Here is a 19,065-nt window from a genome sequence, read left to right as displayed (position 1 = left end):
TACACGATGGGAAACCACATGGACGATGAGTCAGAGGATATAGCTTTCAGCCATCCTTAACAACATCAATGTTGATGAGCAGAAAGAAAAAATCTATTTTACTAGACGGATATATACTTGTCACAAGTATGCTGAACTTTTTCTATGTTTTTCCATATATTCAAAGAATCGTACCCTATACTTGTATTCTAATATTTATCGGGCTAATTCGGTCTCTATCGAGAAGGCAATAAAAGCATTGTTTGTTCTACAAGTGGCTTAGGGTTGGGGTAGCTATCTGTCACACAAAATATACAGAATCACTAAGATAGTTTTCTCCAAGAACTTGATAAATGGCAAAATGATGCAGTTGAAGGGGGACCAAACTCACATTTCCACACCCTGACACGGCTTTAATAAAGCATGGGTATTGGGAAACGCAAGGGACCCTGGCCAATTCCAAATACTCGCAATCATTCCAAAGATTGCAGTTAACTTCACTAATGTTTCCAAAAACTCAAGTATGTTGATAAATTAATGAAAGTGGTAAGATTTAACACAGATACGATTTTTAGCAATTCAAGAACCAATGCATGTTGTAGGATTTGAATTGAAAACAATCGCATGCCATACCACCAATATGTATTGCATAATGCAAACACTGGAAAAATATCTACCCTGTAAACAAATAAAATTTGAAAGGGTGAAAACAACAGGTCGTCATTCTTTTTATACAGAGAACAAACAAAAACAGGAATAAGTGTTTTCATAGGCTTGTCTTTGCTTTGGTAACTTCTAATCTAAGTCAAATTAACAGAAAAACAAACAATGTCTCAACATGGAAAAAAGAGAGGAAAAGTTCCCAAAATCGATTTTCTTCAAATATCCACAAAACCAAAACCTGATCTCCAGCTAAATAAGGATTCAATTCAGCTTAATCACTCACCAGAATTCTTCCTGATAAGTGCAAAGTAACCCAAAACGGCACAAACAGCAGCTACAAGGTTCCCTTCCTTTAACAAAATCTTGAACACAAACCCAACGATCTCTCTAGTAATTTTCCTTCCTTCCAGCACCAAGGTCCTCTTTGGTTTCCCAAAGAAAGCAAGCAAAACCACAACGGTGATCCAGGTGACCAAAGTGGCTGGCACAGCTACAGCCAGAGCTGCAACCATGGAGAGCAGCCCAAAAACTGCACCAAGAAGAACAGATGCATAGAGGGCAGGCCAACCAGAAGAAGAGGGTTGGGCTTGGTGTTTGTACCAAGAAAGTATCGATTTGAGGGAATTCCACAAAGATGCTAAAAGGATGGCGTAAACTAGCACAAACAGAAATACCCATGTTCTCCTTTTGCTCATAATCGTTATAAATAACGTGTATGATGATGATGACGATGACGACGATGACGGAGGAGGAGGAAGAGGTGGTGGCGATGTTGGAGAAGTGGACGGTGGCGCTTCCATGTCTTTTCTTTCTATTCGAAGTGGCTTTGCTTAGGCTTTGATCTTTTTCTATGACTGTTCTATTTTGGTTTTAAGTTATTTTGGGGGTTTGGGATTGTTTTGTTGGAGAGTTTTGGTAGCACTCTGTGTCCGAGACTCTAAGATGAGATGATGAAAAAGTGGATACTACCAGATTTGAGCGACCCAATTAACGGGAAATACCAAGCGCGATTGGCGTCGAGGGTATTTAACTTTAGCACCTTGGCAGCGTATCATTGGGTCGTGTAGAGTACGTGCTTAGCAGATGGTGTCATGGTTTGTAATGCTTTGAGTAAACCTATGTACCCTGTAAGAGACTAAAGGGCGACCTTTACAAACATATGGAAAATGTAATTATAAGTGATATTTTAATATTATTCAAAAGAAAATTGTTACCAAAAAATATCTTATTCAAAACATATATGGAAATATATTCTGATTCAAAAACATAGAGATTCAACGGCAGTCTCAAAACAATCCAGCGTCCATTCAAAATTTCCATAATCGGACGATGCCTTTTGTTTCAACTTGAAATTTCATCATTGACTTTATTTTGTTTTTAGAAACATATATATATAAAATTGTTCATATAAGGATGAGTAGATGATGAAGATAGGTGGTTTACTCTGTTTAAAATATAGTCTAGTTAAGAGTAATAGAAAGGAGGAAAGGAGGAAAGGTGATGTGGGTAAATAGATCATATGTCTAGGACTCGGGACTTATATACTTGTCATCTTCCATCTTAAGGTATCATAAGTTAAATTGTTATTCGTAGATCAAAGGGAATCAACTTGGTGTCATAATTTATCCTGAATCATCCGTGATGGTTGAGATTTAATGTAGTAGTTAATAAATAGAACTGTTTAATAGGTAAATTGTGAGAGATTTCTTCAGAAAATCTATTCGTATCACTTTGAGGTTCGACTATTCGAATGATTATAACAATGTGTAGCAAAAGTTAAAGCGACTCAAAAATCACCCATTTTAGAATTTAAGCTTTTAGTGTTCTAAAAATCTAGAATTTTCACTTTTTTTTTTAAATTTATTGTTTTCAATTAAAAGAAAATGATGTAATCTAATAGGCAAGAGAAATTTAATAATTATATTAAATTTTGATTAAATTTAAATCTAAATGGACACTATTTTTTGTATTTACAAAAGTCAATACTAAAACTTTATTTAAAAAAGATCTAAATTTTTGAACATTGGCTCACTTGTGGATAACCTCTTTCATTCTTTTATTAGGCTAATCTTGCAAAAATCAGTTCCTTGATGGGGTGGCACTTTTGGCCCCTTTATTGTAAGTTTCTTTTCTTAAAATTATTTTTTTTTGTAAGAAAAACGTTGAAAAGCAATAAAGTGGGATTCAACAAAACACTTAGGCCCTACTCCATACGCCATTTATAGCCGATGTCGGTGAGAGTTCAGTAGCATGAATAATTTAGAGATGCTTTGCTTTGGTCCGGCCATTAATGGATGAACCAGCGCCACCACATTCTTGAATAATGCCTGCCTTTTTTTGTGTATCGCAGTTGCTAAAAATAAAAGAAAGAAAGAAAGGATTTAGCTCACAATTAGTTCAACCACTACAATTCACGTATATGTACATATAAATAAATGCTCGGTTTGACATTTCAAATGGCAGTATTTTCTACAATTCATTTCCATACCCATGATTCTACATTACACACTGCTCATGTCAGAGCATAGTGAGAGTGCAAAATGGCTATAATTGGGATGCTAAAAGGGGAAGGGATTGGCATGGCAGCAAAGCAATCCTTTGATGCTAATCATACTTCTCCCTCCATGTGTACAGTAAAAAGAAGACCCAAGAAAGAGCTAGCAAAATATCACCAGCCACTTGTCTTGGCCAATCCCAAGCCAAATCCTCTAACCTTCTCTCAAAATTAACCCTCCAAAGAGCCATTGATAAATGAATGAGTATACACCCTTTGGCGAAGAAGCTCTGGAACTCTTTATCCTTCACAAAGGCTACCATGAAAACCAAGAACCCAATCACGAAAAGAAGCAAACCAACAAAAGAATTGGATGTCTGAATCAAGAGTTGATCATGTGGGGTTGACCCTAAAAGCTTTTCAGCCGTTTCAACACCGTGAGCAAAGATGTTGATCTCGTTGAGACAGAACATGATCAAGGACCCACTCGTTATTGCGATCGCGCGCGGAGTGAAGAATGCAGATCACGAAGAACATTGACAAGCCCATTGTATTGTACCGATTTAAAACAACATCACTTACTTCGGCTGTTATATTACTTGCCTAGATCTCTTCTTTCTGTCTTTACAACTCTAAATCACAATGCGGATTTAAGGGGAAAATAGTGTTGGCATTGGTGGGAGTTTCGGTGTAGCATAGCATATGGGAAGGGAATGTGAGAAGAAAATGAGATTGAGAAATTCAATGAAGAGAATCTGATCTGGTATTGGGATTAAATGACTAAAGACTGAGCTGTGATGTTGGTTGGGAAGTGTGCTTTTTTTTTTCTTCACTTTTCAGGCTGTTTTGTGTTCGACGGCTTTTCTGAATTTTCTTTTGTCGGTAAAACTTTGGGTTCTTTATAATCTATGAACCCCGTTGCTGGTTTTTTTCTCCTAGGATGAGATCTCCTATCTGGTTGTGCCTTAAACGTTATTCTACTATTAATTTATTTGAAAATAATTTGAACTCTTAACTTTGGGGAATTCTCTATAGATTAGAAGTTGTTTCGCTTAAGAAGTCTACTAAAATTATTATTGAAAGTGATTGTTGAATGACTATTGAAATATTAAAAGAGAATCTCTCAAACTCTTTGTTAACGAAGCTGTTGTTCGAAAAGTTAAAATGATGCGTAGTTATTTTTAAGTAGTTAAATTCTAGTACATTCCCAGAGAAGTTAACATGGTGGTTGATTGGTTGGCGCGAATTTAACAGTATGTGAGATTAAACTTGAAATCATTGATTTTTCTACGTTTTCTTTTAAGAAGTTGCTTCTTTCTAGAATATAAATTAAGAATTTTCACATCTAATATATTGATTTAAGGATATTTGTACTTTATCTTTTCTATTAAAAAATAAAAAATAAAAAAATGTAAGTGGATATTTTAAACCATTATAATTATAATGGAAATTAATTATCAAATAAATAATTAAAAAATTATTGATAATAAGAAAAACATTATGATAACAATTTTTAGATATAGTTAATAAGTGTGTTTATAGAACATAAAGTAATTGTAAAAAATGTAATTATTAATATAGTGATTACACTTCAGGGTAATAATATATTAAAAATAAATAAACAATCTAATAAAATAAAGGTCATAGTGTTTAATTAGCTATGTAAAATTTCAATTTTCATTTTTTTTTGGATAAATAAGATTTTATTCATAAAAGGAAGAAGAAGCGAAGTTTGCTATAAAGAAATACAAAAGGCAACAAAAGCAACCACCACCTATACAATCGAACCCCAATTTCTACACACTAAATCAGTATTATTTATAGCAACCTTTGTTCTCAGTAATCTATCTCGAACAATATTCTTTAGTTGTGAAAATAAAACTTGTATTGATCTTGACGGGCCACCATGAAGTTTGTAGTTTCTTTCTTGCCAAATGAAACAAAGGAAAGCATTCCATGAAAGTTTGATAATGGTGGATTGCAAAGGTTTATGTGTTCCCACTTGCTGAATCCATTCAAGCTCTTCATGCCAAGAGCCTAACACCCTATGCATCTCACGTGCCTGTAATTTTACATAGGTAATTAAACATTATGACCTGTAATTTTTCATGCCAAGCCCTCCTTCAGCCTTGAGATGACATATCTATTCCCAACTCATTTTTGCTCCCCTTGCTGAACCTTCAGAACCTTTCCAAAGAACTGCACATCTTTAATAAACCTGGTAGGAAGAAACATAACCCTGCACTAGAAATTTTGAATACTCTTTTAATATCATTCTCAACTCACTTTTCAACCTGCCAAATATTTCAAATATTTCAATTCACTTAATTCAATGAGATCTACTACTATATCACATATTCATATGCATAGTTACACTAAAATCTAATCACTAGGTGATGTTTTAAATATACTCTGAATATTAATTTAATATTTTCTTAAGAATTAATTGTCTAATATTATCAAATGATTCAATTAGATAAAAGTACAGGCTAAAAACTTAAAAAAAAAAGGAACAATAGTGAACATTAATTATTACAATTAGATGAATTTTCATGTCACATATATTTTTATAATTTCTAGATTATGCCATTCTAGACTTGATGATGATGGGGGGTGGGGATGGAAAGATGAGAAAGAAAGAGAAAAAAGAAAATTTCTTATAAAATTTTGAATTTATATAACTTTTGATACATTTGTGTACCCCTATCATGTTAGAAATTATTTATATCATGTTTTAATAAAATTTTCAAATTTTTATTCTATCTTAAGTCATTTTGTATTTTGTACAAATTGTCATAATATTTTAAAATTTTTTATACAAAGTTTAAAATTTCATATAATCCTTCCCCAATCTTAAAATAAGGAGGATAAACATGTTTGAACGCATCCAAACTCATATCCTCCTACATTGAGGACAATATTAATGTTAATCGGGTTAAGACTTAATTGATATTACTATATTTCAATTTTAATGAAAATTGGTTAAGGTTTGATATTAAAATATGAATAATTTGTTATCATAATTCAATTTAGAAAAAAATTATTACGTAATTATTTATATATATATATATATTTAAAATTATGTATTTAAAAAGATTGGTTTATGTGTTTACTCAAATGCTGGTTTAGGATTTGCTTATGATTAATTAGAGAAACTTTTAAAAAGAAAATTATTTAAATAATTATAATTTTAAGTTTAAATGATATATTAGAGGACTCTGATTTGTAAATCTACTCACAGGTTAGGTTAGGATTTGTAGTTGATTCGCTCAATGACATATATTTATTTACAGATGAATTTAGTATTTATATTTGATTCACTTATAGGATAAAAGTTTTCTTTTTTTTAAAAAAAAATTTAGGGTTAATATATTATTTAAGATCTATGACTGAGTGTGTACTTTTGGCACTCGAATTTTTTTATCCAATTAAATACTCATATTTGATAAATTTTATAAAATTTGAGGGGTTAATTTTTTTTTTTAATTTTTAGAATTTAAACTAAAAGGAAAAATTTTATAAATATTAAGGACTAAATTTGTTGAATATCTAAAATCATTATTAGATAAATAAAAAAAAAGCTCACGTCAACTTTGTCACTCATCTAACAAGAGAATAACTGAAATGTTAAGTTTAGTGACTAAATAAAAAAAATAATAGTTTGGTGAATAAAATAGAACGCGAAATCTTCCCTCTTTGCCTTCAATTACATCTGAAAACGACTTGTAAATCTTATTATGACCGTCCCTCATTGGTTGTCCGCGGATTCCATTATCAAGAAGTGTATCCACGACTTCTTGTACCAATTTTTCTTGGCATATTACTAATTCCCCTGGCGTAGATCTACTTGTTGTTAATAGATCGGTAAGAGAATTATTTCGACAGATAACTCTTCTATAGAGTTCATTAATATCCGAACTTATTAGTTTACCCTCATCTATCTGAATGATCGGTCTTAACTCGGGAGGAAGAATAAGTAATAGACATAAAACCATCCATTTTGGTTCTATATTTGTTCGAATAAAATGCTTAGTCAATTCCATGCATCTAACCAAAAAATCCTTTATTTAATAACTATTTTTGTAGTTTACCCTAAATATTTAGGGTTTCATCATAAACTAAAGGCTTAGTAAAAAAAACCTAAAAAAGTCAATTGAGCCCTTATGAAGATAGTACCCCCAATTGAGCACTTAGTGACAAAAAATCAATAGATTTTTTCCGTTAAAACTATCAATTGACCGGTTTATCTCGCTAACATGGCTGACCGGATTATTATCACATGGCAACATGTTGACATGACATGCCACTTCAGCAAAAAAATAAAATTTCAAAAAAAAATTTCAAAAAAAAGATTTTTTATAAAATAATTAAAATGTACATATAGAATAAATGTGAACATATGAGTATCCAAATTCATTTTAAATGAGTGCAAAATTATAAAAACTTAGAAACATATATACAAAATTAAAAAAAATTCTAAAAAATATATAAAACTATATATTGAATATAGGTATTCTCAATCAAACTAATAGTGCAATAATAAACAACTTTTCTTAAAATGAAGTATTGACTGAAACAACTTAAGCTAATTCACATTAAACAACTTCGGTTGCATTATTTGAACAAAAATTGTTTTAACCTGAAGTTAATAAATTAAGAGTGCAAAATAATGCAAGATGCCTGCCTCTCTGCACTTCTTGTCCAACAAACTCCCTTTACAATATGAACATATAAGCAGTTAAAATGGAACTTTGATTTAAATTGGAAAATTAAATTTGCACATACCAATGAAAGCAGATATTCCACTCCAATTGCAGAATAAAATAGCCTAAGTTCGTACTGTGAATCAGACGAGGCAGGGTAGTTAACAAGTATAAGATTTAAGGCTGTTTTAAGTGCTTTGTGTACCTTGTGGACTATTTAATTGGAAAATGACCGATGAGAGGATCCATAATCGTTCAGCGCACCGCTGAGTATGTACGTGTTAATTGGGGACATCAGTACATCTCCAATGCTACCCATGTTAAGAACAAGGAAGAATAATTAAAAAAAAAAATGGAGGAGAATGATTTTCTGCATTGAGTAAAACTGGAAATATTGGGCTATTATATAGCCTTACATAGCAACTAAAAAAAATAGAAAATAAAGGAGCCATTACTAACAACCAAATAAACTTAAACGACTAAAATATCCCATGAAAATAGGGATTTATTGACCAAACTTCAACCAACAAATTCTATCATTTCCTCCCTTAAACTGAAATGTCTTGAACATTCGGTTTATATTAGTAATATTAGTAAAAACACACTCCCAAAAGCTTTCATAACTTTAATAACCGATTCAGCTTGAGTGGTTTAGTCATCACATTTGCCAATTGATCTTGCGAACCACAATGAACCAGCTCCACGCTTTCATCATTTGTCAACTCTCGAAGAAAATGAAAACGCACATCTATATGTTTAGTACGATGCATTACTGGATTCTTTGAGAGTTTAATTGTTGAGCTACTGTCACATAGAACAGTGCTTGCTTCATGATTCTGACCCAACTTTTCTAATACTCTTCTCAACCATATTGTCTGACATGCGCATGATGCAGCATCAATGAATTCAGCCTTTGTAGGAGATAAACTCACAACTGGTTGCTTCTTAGAGGCCCATGATACTGTTGTTCCAATAGGGTCGGAAGCGTGTAAATTATTGTACTAAAAAATCACACAAAGTTCAATTCCCAGGGAAGAGAGGTGGATCACATGGATCTCTTAAATACCAAGTCTTTCCTTAGACAGAATATCCCTTCTATAGTAATTTAATAGCACAATTAAATACTACTATTATACCCTCAAATATTGAAAGAAAAATAGGACAAGAAAGAACACAAGAGATTTAACGAGGTTCGGTAAATTATACCTACGTCCTCGGGCACTAACACCAGATGATAACTTTACTATCTCCAAAATATTACAAACAAATAGAATTCCTTAAGAATTCTCAAATGGGAGAAGAGAGAAAACTAAGAGAGAAAGATTGGTTGGGATGGTTGAAATGAGAAATGGTTAGGCCTATTTATAGTTGAAGTTCAGGGACTAACTTGCAAATGGCCTAAAAAATTAGGGACCAAAATTGCAATTATCCCTTTCAACTTTAAACAACTTGCCAACTATTTTTTTTCTTTCGGTGCCAATTGCACCTCCCACCATTTTTGACTTTTCAACCCCTTTTTTAATTTAACTTATCAACAATCTCCACCTTAAAGATTTGATTAGGATAATCACATCTTCACACACTTCCTTCAACTCCCCAAATTCGATAAAGCTATCTTTTGTAGTGCCTCCAAATGCGCTCTCGAGCGCCATACACCTAAAGGTGCTCAAATTCTCAGGATGTTAATCAAGTTCAAATAATGATTAAACTTGATTGTTGTTACCACCTTGGTCATCATATCTGCGGGATTATCTGTTGTCGGAATCTTCTCAAGTAGAATTTTTCCTTTTTCAAAGACTTCCCGCACAAAGTGATATCTTACGTCGGTATGCTTGGTTCTTGAATGATAGACTTGATTTTTCGCTAAATGAATAGCGCTCTGACTGTCACAATATAGACTAATGTGACTTTGAACAACTCCCAAGTCTTTCAATAATCCATTAAGCCAAATAGCCTCATTAACAGCTTCTGTAACTGCCATATATTCTGCCTCTGTAGTAGACACAGCTACTGTAGACTGTAAGGTAGACTTCTAACTCACTGGGGCTTTCGCAAGAGTAAACAGATACCCCGTAGTTGAACGACGTTTATCTAAATCACCAGCAAAGTCGGAATCAACATATCCAACTACAAACTGACCAAGTGCTTCATCCTGTTCAAAAATTAAACCAACATCTACGGTTTTTCGAAGATACCGTAGAATCCATTTCACAGCTTGCCAATGTCCTTTTCCAGGATCATGCATATACCTGCTCACAACTCCAACAGCTTGTGAAATGTCAGGCCTCGTACACACCATCGCATACATCAAACTCCCAACTGCATTAGCATATGGGACTTTCGCCATATATATTCTCTTTCATCTTCAGTCTTCGGAGATAATTGAGCACTAAGTTTCAAATGAGAAGCAAGTGGGGTACTTACATGTTTTGTGTTTTCATTTACACCAAAACATTGTAATACCTTTTTCAGATATTGCTTCTGATTTAAACAGAGCTTGCCTCTCGGTCTATCTCTACTTATCTCCATGCCGAGAATCTTCTTGGCCTCACCTAGATCTTTCATCTCGAACTCTTGATTCAACTGAGCCTTCAGCTTATCTATCTCATTTTGGCTCTTCGAAGCGATTAACATATCATCAACATACAAGAGTAGATAAATGAAAGATCCGTCATGCAGCTTCTGTAAATACACACAATTGTCATATTTGCTTCTTGTGTACTTCTGCCTTCTCATAAAGCTATCAAATCGCTTGTACCACTGCCTCGGGGATTGCTTCAATCCATATAGCGATTTGTTAAGCTTACAAACCCAATTTCTACCACCAGCATCTGTGTATCCTTCTGGCTGAGTCATATAGATCTCCTCTTCTAACTCACCATGCAAGAAAGCCGTCTTAACATCAAGTTGAGCTAGCTCCAAATTCAACTGTGCTACCAAGGCCAACAAAATTCTAATGGAGGAATGCTTCACAACAGGGGAAAATACATTATTGTAGTCAATTCCCTCCTTCTGAGCGTAGCCTTTAGCTACCAATCTTGCCTTGTAGCGAATATCCTTCTTGCTAGGAGATCCATCTTTCTTTGCGAATACCCACTTGCATCCGATTGCCCTTTTACCTTTTGGTAATTGCGCCAACTCCCAAGTATTGTTCTTCCGGAGAGACTGCATTTCTTCATCCATGGCGCTTTTCCATTTATCACTTTCTAAGCTTTGCATTGCTTCTTGATAAGTGATAGGAATATCATCAACAACGGGAAGGGCGTAGGCCACCATATCAGTAAATCGAGCAGGTTTACGAATTTCTCTCCGTGGCCTTGCAACTGCAACTGGTTCTGGTGTACTTAGTGGTTCTTGGGTCAGAACCTCTTCAACCTCTAATTCCTCCATTGTGGCAGGAGAATTAGACTTATTAACTAGGCAAATCCCCATCTGCTCAAACTCCACCTGTTTTGGAGTACACTCCACCTGCTGTAGAGTATTGCTCGTCTGAATATCTTTATCTGCTACCTTTTTCAATGTGGCAGATTCATCAAAGGTAACATCTCTGCTACAGATCATTTTCTTTGTGCTTAAGCACCAAAGACGAAATCCCTTCACTCCAGAAGTGATTCCCATAAAGAGAGCTTTCTTTGCCCTCGGATCTAACTTTGACTCCTTCACATGGTAATATGCAGTGGATCCAAACACATGTAAGGAATCATAATCTGTAGCCGGTTTTCCAGACCATACCTCCATAGGAGTTTTTCTTTCTAATGCAGATGATGGCAAACGATTAACAAGATGGCCAGCGTATGTCACAGCCTCAGCCCAAAATTGCTTGCCCAACCCAGCATTGGACAACATACATCGAACTTTCTCCAGCAATGTTCGATTCATACGCTCTGCCACTCCATTCTGTTGTGGTGTATCCCTAACTGTGAAGTGTCGAACAATACCATACTCTTGGCACACATCGAAGAACGAATCACTTTTATATTCCCCTCCATTGTCCGTCCTAAGCCGCTTGATTTTCTTGCCAGTCTGGTTTTCGATCATAGTTTTCCATTTAAGAAAAACTCCAAGCACTTCATCTTTAGTTTTCATGGTATACACCCAAACTCTTCTGGAAAAGTCATCAACAAAAGTAACAAAGTAGTGTTTTCCTCCCAACGAAGGTGTTTTGGAAGGCCCCCACACATCTGAGTGAATATATTCCAAAATACCTTTTGTATTATGGATAGCAGTGCCGAATTTCACTCTCTTTTGCTTTCCCAGAACACAATGCTCACAAAATTTTAATTTGCAAGCCTTTGCACCTTTCAACAATCCTTGCTTTGCCAGAATTTGCAAGGATTTTTTGCTGGCATGTCCCAACTTCATATGCCACAACTGCATTGAGTCCAAGTCTTTGTTACCGGAAGCTGCAGCGACTGCTCCAATAACTGTACTACCTTGGTAGTAATACAAGTTATTTTTCCTGATGCCCTTCAATATCACAAGTGCGCCAGATGTCACTTTCAAAATCCCATCTCTCATAGTAACAACTGAACCATTGGATTCCAAGGCTCCCAATGAGATGAGATTTTTCTTCAAACTGGGCACGTACCGAACATCAGTCAGAACTCTGGTTGATCCATCTTGATTCTTTAATTGGATTGAACCTATCCCAACAGTTTTACAGGCATTGTCATTGCCCATATAAACAACTCCTCCATTTAGTTCTACTAAATCAGAGAACCACTCCCGGTTAGGGGACATATGATAGGTACAACCCGAATCCAATATCCACTCATCTGAATGGAGCGACGATGATGATGCAACCAGTGATAGTTCAGAGTCACTAGTATCATGCTTAGCAACACAAGCATCTACAGCAGCTTTTCCCTTATTCTTCAGCTTTGGACAATTTTTCTTCCAGTGGCCTTTCTCATGACAAAAAGCACATTCATCTTTCCCGAGTCTGGACTTTGACTTTGATCTCCCCTTTTGAGTTTTCTTCCGAGTGTATGAACGACCTCGGACTATTAAAGCTTCTGTATCTCTGATTGAGTTTTTCTGTTTGTCCTTCTTTCTCTGTTCATAACTGTATAAGGCCGCACAGACTTCGCTCAGAGATATATCACTCCTGCCATGAAGTAGAGTAGTTTCTAGGAACTCAAACTCCTCAGGAAGTGACCCCAAAAGCATCAAAGCCAAATCTTCATCTTTGAATGTCTCATCCATATTCAGCAAATCAGTGACTAACTGATTAAATTTGGTGATGTGATCATTCATTGTGGTACTTGGGACGTATGTGAAGCGAAACAGTCTTTTCTTCAAGTGTAGCTTATTTTGACTGTTTTTCTTCAAAAAATTTTCTTCAAGTGCCACCCACAACTTATTTGCAGAAGTCTCCTTTGAAAAAGCATACCTCTGCTCTCGAGAAAGGCATGATCGAATTGTGCCACATGCCAACCGATTGATCGCCTTCCAATCTTTCTCCTGTACATCATCTAGTTTCTCTTCATCAATGGCAATGTCTAGACCCTGCTGAAAAAGGGCATCTAGAACCTCACTTTGCCACATACCAAAATGGCCCGTGCCATCAAAGATCTCCACGGCCAATCTTGCATTTGCAATTGTCGGTCTTGTCCACATGGACGATGTTGAAGCTCCTAAACCGACCGTTTTCTCCATAATCTTTCAATATACCTAAGGAAATCTTTTCTGATGTGGAAGATCAGTTTAAACTGCAACCACAGAGCATACTACGATTAACCTTCGGCTCTGATACCACTTGTTGTTCCAATAAGGTCGGAAGCGTGTAAATTATTGTACTAAAAAATCACACAAAGTTCAATTCCCAGGGAAGAGAGGTGGATCACATGGATCTCTTAAATACCAAGTCTTTCCTTAGACAGAATATCCCTTCTATAGTAATTTAATAGCACAATTAAATACTACTATTATACCCTCAAATATTGAAAGAAAAATAGGACAAGAAAGAACACAAGAGATTTAACGAGGTTCGGTAAATTATACCTACGTCCTCGGGCACTAACACCAGATGATAACTTTACTATCTCCAAAATATTACAAACAAATAGAATTCCTTAAGAATTCTCAAATGGGAGAAGAGAGAAAACTAAGAGAGAAAGATTGGTTGGGATGGTTGAAATGAGAAATGGTTAGGCCTATTTATAGTTGAAGTTCAGGGACTAACTTGCAAATGGCCTAAAAAATTAGGGACCAAAATTGCAATTATCCCTTTCAACTTTAAACAACTTGCCAACTATTTTTTTTCTTTCGGTGCCAATTGCACCTCCCACCATTTTTGACTTTTCAACCCCTTTTTTAATTTAACTTATCAACAGATACTGCCCCTGAACATAGAAGAAATGCATATCCTGAAGTGCTCTTCCTATCTTCTATGTCTCCAGCATAATAACTATCTATGTAAGCAACAAGTTTTTCAACTCCTCCCTTCTTGTAAAAGATCCCAAACTCAGTTGTACCTTTCAAATATCTCAATGCTCGTTTCGCCACTTGCAAATACATCTCAGTAGGATTTTTCATATATCCACTTAAAAGACGTCACAACAAATATCATGTCATGTCATGTTGTCGTAAGATACATGAGATTACCCACAACTTACTTATAATAAGTCTTATCCACTTTAACTCCTCCATCTTTTGCAAGCTTGAACTCAGGGACAATTGGATTTTGAACTGGGTTACTTTTATCCATTCCAAATCGCTTCATCACTTCTAATGCATACTTAAATTGACTGATAAATATGCCATTAGTTTTCTGAAGAACTTTAAGACCAAGGAAATACCGCATCCTTCCAAGATCTATCATGTCAAACTCATGCTTCATTGAATCTTTGAACTCATTAATCATGAACTCATCATTACCAGAAACAAGAAGATCATGAACAGATACACTAACAATTACCACTTTGCCATCTTGCCTTTTAATGAACAAAGTATGCTCATAAGTGCATTTTTTGAAACCCTCCTTGATGAAGTAAGCTTCCACTCGGCTGTACCATGCATGTAGTGCTTGCTTAAGCCCATAAAACACCTTCTTTAGCTTATATACCTTCTGCTCATTTCCCTTCTAGATGTAGCCATTTGATTGTTTCAGAAAGATAGTCTTATTTAATTCACCATGTAAAAATGCAGACTTCATATATATAGCTGATGGATAGTCCATCCTCTTTGAGCCGCAAATGCTACAACTAACTGAACCGTTTCCATACGTGCAACAGGTGAAAAAACTTCAGTGTAATCTATTCCATGTTGTTCCGCATACCCCTTTACGACAAGCCTTGCATTGTAATTTTCAACCTCACCATTCTCATCATATTTAGTCTTGTAAACCCATTTTACCCCTTCCTTATTTTGTCCTTAAGTTAATTCAGTCAATTCTCAACTGTCATTTCTCTCTATTGCTTCCATTTCCACATCCATTGCTTTCCTCCATTTCTCACTTTTGATAGCATCTTCAAAATGCATAGGATCATTCGTTGCAGAAATGACCAAATAAACTTCATTATCTTCTTTAGAAAGCCCTTCTTCAGTCACATAATCCTTCACCCAACTTGGTGGTCGTCTATTTCGTCCTCCATGTAAATTGCTATCCGCAATCAAAGAATCTGAGGAAGAATTTTCTTCTTCTACATCATCAACATCAAACTCTCTTGTGGCTCAGTTTCAGTCGTTTTGCTTACATCTTCATCGCATTCTAATTCACACTCAATTGCTTTCTCGTTATTTTTATCCCAATCCCAAAATCTACTTTCTTCAAATACAACATCTATGCTTATTATAATTTTTTATGAATTAGGATCATAAAGCCTATAAGCCTTTGGCTCATCACTGACACCTAACAATACACATCGCTCTTATCATCTAACTTAGTTCTCTTTTTATCAGACACATGAACATGAGAAATGCAACCAAAAATACGAAAATACTCAACTGAAGGTTTGACTCCACTCCAAGCTTCTTCTGGGGTTCTATCTTTAACTACAAGAGTTGGGCTTTGATTTAGCACATGGACAGTCCAATTTACTGCTTCAGGCCAAAAGGACTTTCTTTCCTGAGAGCATGCTGCGAATCATATTAATAATTGTCCTGTTCTAATGCTCCATGACTCTATTTTGTTGCGTTGTATATGCAACTGTCAATTGTCTCTAAATAACATGATCATCATTAAGTTTTTTGAATTCTTGTGATGTAAACTCTCTACCTCAATCAATGCATAAACATTTGATAGCCGAATTTGTTTCTTTCTCAATACGAATTTTAAAAATTTTAAAGACAACAAAGGCTTTCGCCTTCCCTGTGAGAAAATAAACCTAATTTTTTCTACTAAAATCATTAATGAAAGTGATTAGGTACCTCTTTCCACTATTAAAATTGGGCTTGATTGGTCCACAAATGTCAGCATGAATTAACTGAAGGATATGTGTTGCTCTCCAAGTGCTTTTCTTTGGAAATGAGGCTCTTTGTTGCTTTCCCACTATCCAATTTTTACACAGCTTTGAAGAAGACTCCAATTCTAGTAACCCACTCACCGTCTTCTCTTCTTGAAGTGTCTTTAGTTCTTTGTAGCTGAAGTGTCTATATCTACGATGCCAGAGCTGAACCTTTTCTTCTGTAGTTGTGTTGAAACAGGTGAACATTGTGGACTGAGAGACTGTATGTAATCTGAACATCCGGTTCCCAGACATCTTCGTATACATGATTAAAACTTTCTCTGAATGATACACTTTGCATTTGTCATGTTGAAACAGAATGACCAGCCCTTTTTTCCTAAAACTATCTGATGCTTAATAAATTATTCTTTAGTTCTGGCACATAGACACCCCTGTGATTACTTGCACCATTCCATCCACTTGTAGCCTTACATTACCCCTTTCGATTACAACAATGCTTGTGTTGTTGCCAAGCTTCACCGTATCTTTAAAATTTTCATCAAAATCTAAGAAGTACTCTTCCTTTCCACACATATGATTGCTACATCCTGAATCAAGAAACCAAGTATCTTCTCTGTTAGTGATTTCTGTATTTACAAAAGCCATCAATTACATTTCCTCTTAAATCTTTGCATAATTCGCTTCTTTACTGGAACATTCCCATTGAAAATATCCCAGCTTGTGACATCTATAACATTCTACCGTGGCTCTATCGAAACTCTGCTTACCTCGTCCTCTTCCTTTACCTTTGAAGCCACCACATCCTCTAGTCCAGCCACTAGAACAATCTCCATGAGTGATCTTCAAAGCATGTTCTTCATCATCATGAGATCTCATACGTTGTTCATGCACTAGCAAGCTGCTTTGCAATTCAACAATGGTTAGGATACTTGTATCCCAGGACTCCTCAATACTACAAACAACATAATTAAACTTGCTAGTCACGGATCTCAAAATAGTACCATCTTCCAGAACCTCACCATTAGCCATCATCTTATTGACTATGATGAGAGTTCGAACAAAAAACTCATTAACAAATTCCCCTACTTTCATATGAAAAATTTCAAATTCTGTGCAAAGAGCTTGTAGGTGTGCACATTGGACTCGTGTTGTGCCTTGATATTTTTGCTTCATGGAATCCCATATGCTCTTTGATGTATCCTTGTTAAGAATTATCTCCAGAATTGTATGATTCAAAACCTGAAACAAATAATTCTTGGCTTTCAAATCTTTTAGTTTTTTATCTTCAATGCTCCTATTCTATGCATTAGTTGCATCTTTCGCTGCAACAGGAATGCCATTCTCCACCAATCCCCAATACTCCTTGGAACATAAAAAATTCTCCATAAGCATCGCCCAATGATCATAATGCACATCAAACTTCGGAATTGCTGGCTACACAAAAGATCCCTCTGTTGCCATAGTTTAAGAAGACTGCAATTTCTAAATGAACTAGGCTTTTTAATGGCGCTGATACCAAATGTTAAGAACAAGGAAGAATAATTAGAGAACAAAAGAAATGGAGGAGAATGATATTCTGCCTTAAGTAAAATTGAAAATACTAGACTATTATATAACCTTACATAGCAACTAAAAAAATAGAAAAGGAGTCATTACTAACGACCAAATAAACTTAAAGGCTAAAATATCCCATGAAAATAGGGATTTATTGAACAAACTTTGACTAACAAACTCTATCAACCCAAAGTTCCCAAAGACAACGGCGCTTTGTTTATCCCATCAGCATAGTGAAACAACCCACCACCTTTGTTCGGCGTAACACTTGATTTTTTATCTTTGTAAATATGTGAACACAACTGTTTTTTTGGTAAAACATCAAAAGCAATAAAAGGTAAATATGAAGGACGCTAAAATCATCCCTTGGATGATTGAGTGAGTATTGCGCGGCAGGCAAGATGGTGGAGTCTCTGGTGTAGTGTATGCCATGCTGAAGTAATTGTAGATCCTGTCGTAAGGGCTCGTATCCAGGGAACCAGTAATTGTCTGTCAGATCCGGAGGTATTTCACCTTTAGCAAAATCGTCCTAGCTAGAAGGAGTTAGCTATGAAGTTTCGAGTGACCGTTGTAATGTGTGGACATGTATATAGGAAAAGGAGCATATCCGGTAATTCCCACTGCAGCGCCAAATAAACTTGTGTTTTTGTGTTGAATGAAAGCAAGTATGACTGAAAAGGGCGAGAGACTTGTATCGGGCGTGTATTCCGATACATGTCGCCTGCTATCTCCAATATCGGTGTGAGTAGGAATGTTGCGCGAGTGAAGTAAAACCTGGTACTGTTGATGGTAAATTTGTACATTTCATTGCACTACCGTAAGATTTGGCGGGTGGTTGGAGAAACAGACCTGGTTCCTGTGTTTCCAAAGTTGCCAACGAATTAGGATCTATTCGTTGTACATGACTTGGTGTCTGATTTCTGTCTTGGAATATTGTTGAATCCACTGACTAATCCATTCTCTAATGTCTGTTACACCAAGTTACCCCGAACGAATAGAGTACTGAGATCCAAATCATGTGGCTTTAGCGAAGGGGCATTGGTTGACGCGATAATTTCTACTGATCAATTAACGGATAAGAAAAGAGAAATTGATTTTTTTTATCGCTAACCATGAATTAGATGTAAATTTTTTTTATAAAGGCTCAGTTTTTAAATGCGCCTTTTTTAGTAAATAAATAAAATAAATAATGGGAAAGAATTTGAAACCCCGGCGAAGCGGGTTTGTTGATACAGTTCATAATAAAATCTCGTCAAAGGTTGAA

The 19,065-nt window shown here is 35.5% G+C and overlaps 2 protein-coding genes, 1 long non-coding RNA gene and 1 pseudogene across 4 annotated transcripts; all 4 read right to left on the bottom strand.

Moving 5' to 3' along the window:
- Positions 1-683: 683 nt before the first annotated feature.
- On the bottom strand, positions 684-1,629 carry LOC107886779 (uncharacterized). Its single transcript, XM_016810839.2, has one exon. The coding sequence runs from the start codon at positions 1,440-1,442 to the stop codon at positions 918-920; it is 525 nt and encodes a 174-aa protein (XP_016666328.1). The 5' UTR covers positions 1,443-1,629; the 3' UTR covers positions 684-917.
- Positions 1,630-3,117: 1,488 nt separating this feature from the next.
- On the bottom strand, positions 3,118-3,685 carry LOC107888119 (uncharacterized; annotated as a pseudogene).
- A 3,935-nt stretch (positions 3,686-7,620) lies between these two features.
- On the bottom strand, positions 7,621-8,923 carry LOC121220908 (uncharacterized). 2 transcript variants are annotated; one of them, XR_005918175.1, is made up of 3 exons: positions 8,045-8,923; positions 7,922-7,975; positions 7,621-7,849 (listed from the first exon to the last, which is right to left on the bottom strand). It is a non-coding gene; the product is annotated as an uncharacterized lncRNA (long non-coding RNA). The 2 variants fall into 2 exon arrangements; XR_005918174.1 differs by having other exon boundaries at positions 7,621-7,975.
- Positions 8,924-16,655: 7,732 nt separating this feature from the next.
- LOC107887751 (uncharacterized) lies at positions 16,656-17,276 on the bottom strand. Its single transcript, XM_016811979.1, has 2 exons — positions 17,015-17,276; positions 16,656-16,873 (listed from the first exon to the last, which is right to left on the bottom strand). Exons 1-2 carry the CDS (start codon positions 17,274-17,276, stop codon positions 16,656-16,658), a joined length of 480 nt encoding a protein of 159 aa, XP_016667468.1.
- Positions 17,277-19,065: the final 1,789 nt, after the last annotated feature.

Source organism: Gossypium hirsutum, chromosome A03 (assembly GCF_007990345.1).
Source record: "Gossypium hirsutum isolate 1008001.06 chromosome A03, Gossypium_hirsutum_v2.1, whole genome shotgun sequence".
Taxonomy (NCBI): domain Eukaryota; kingdom Viridiplantae; phylum Streptophyta; class Magnoliopsida; order Malvales; family Malvaceae; genus Gossypium; species Gossypium hirsutum.
This window is presented reverse-complemented; position numbering and strand designations above follow the sequence as displayed.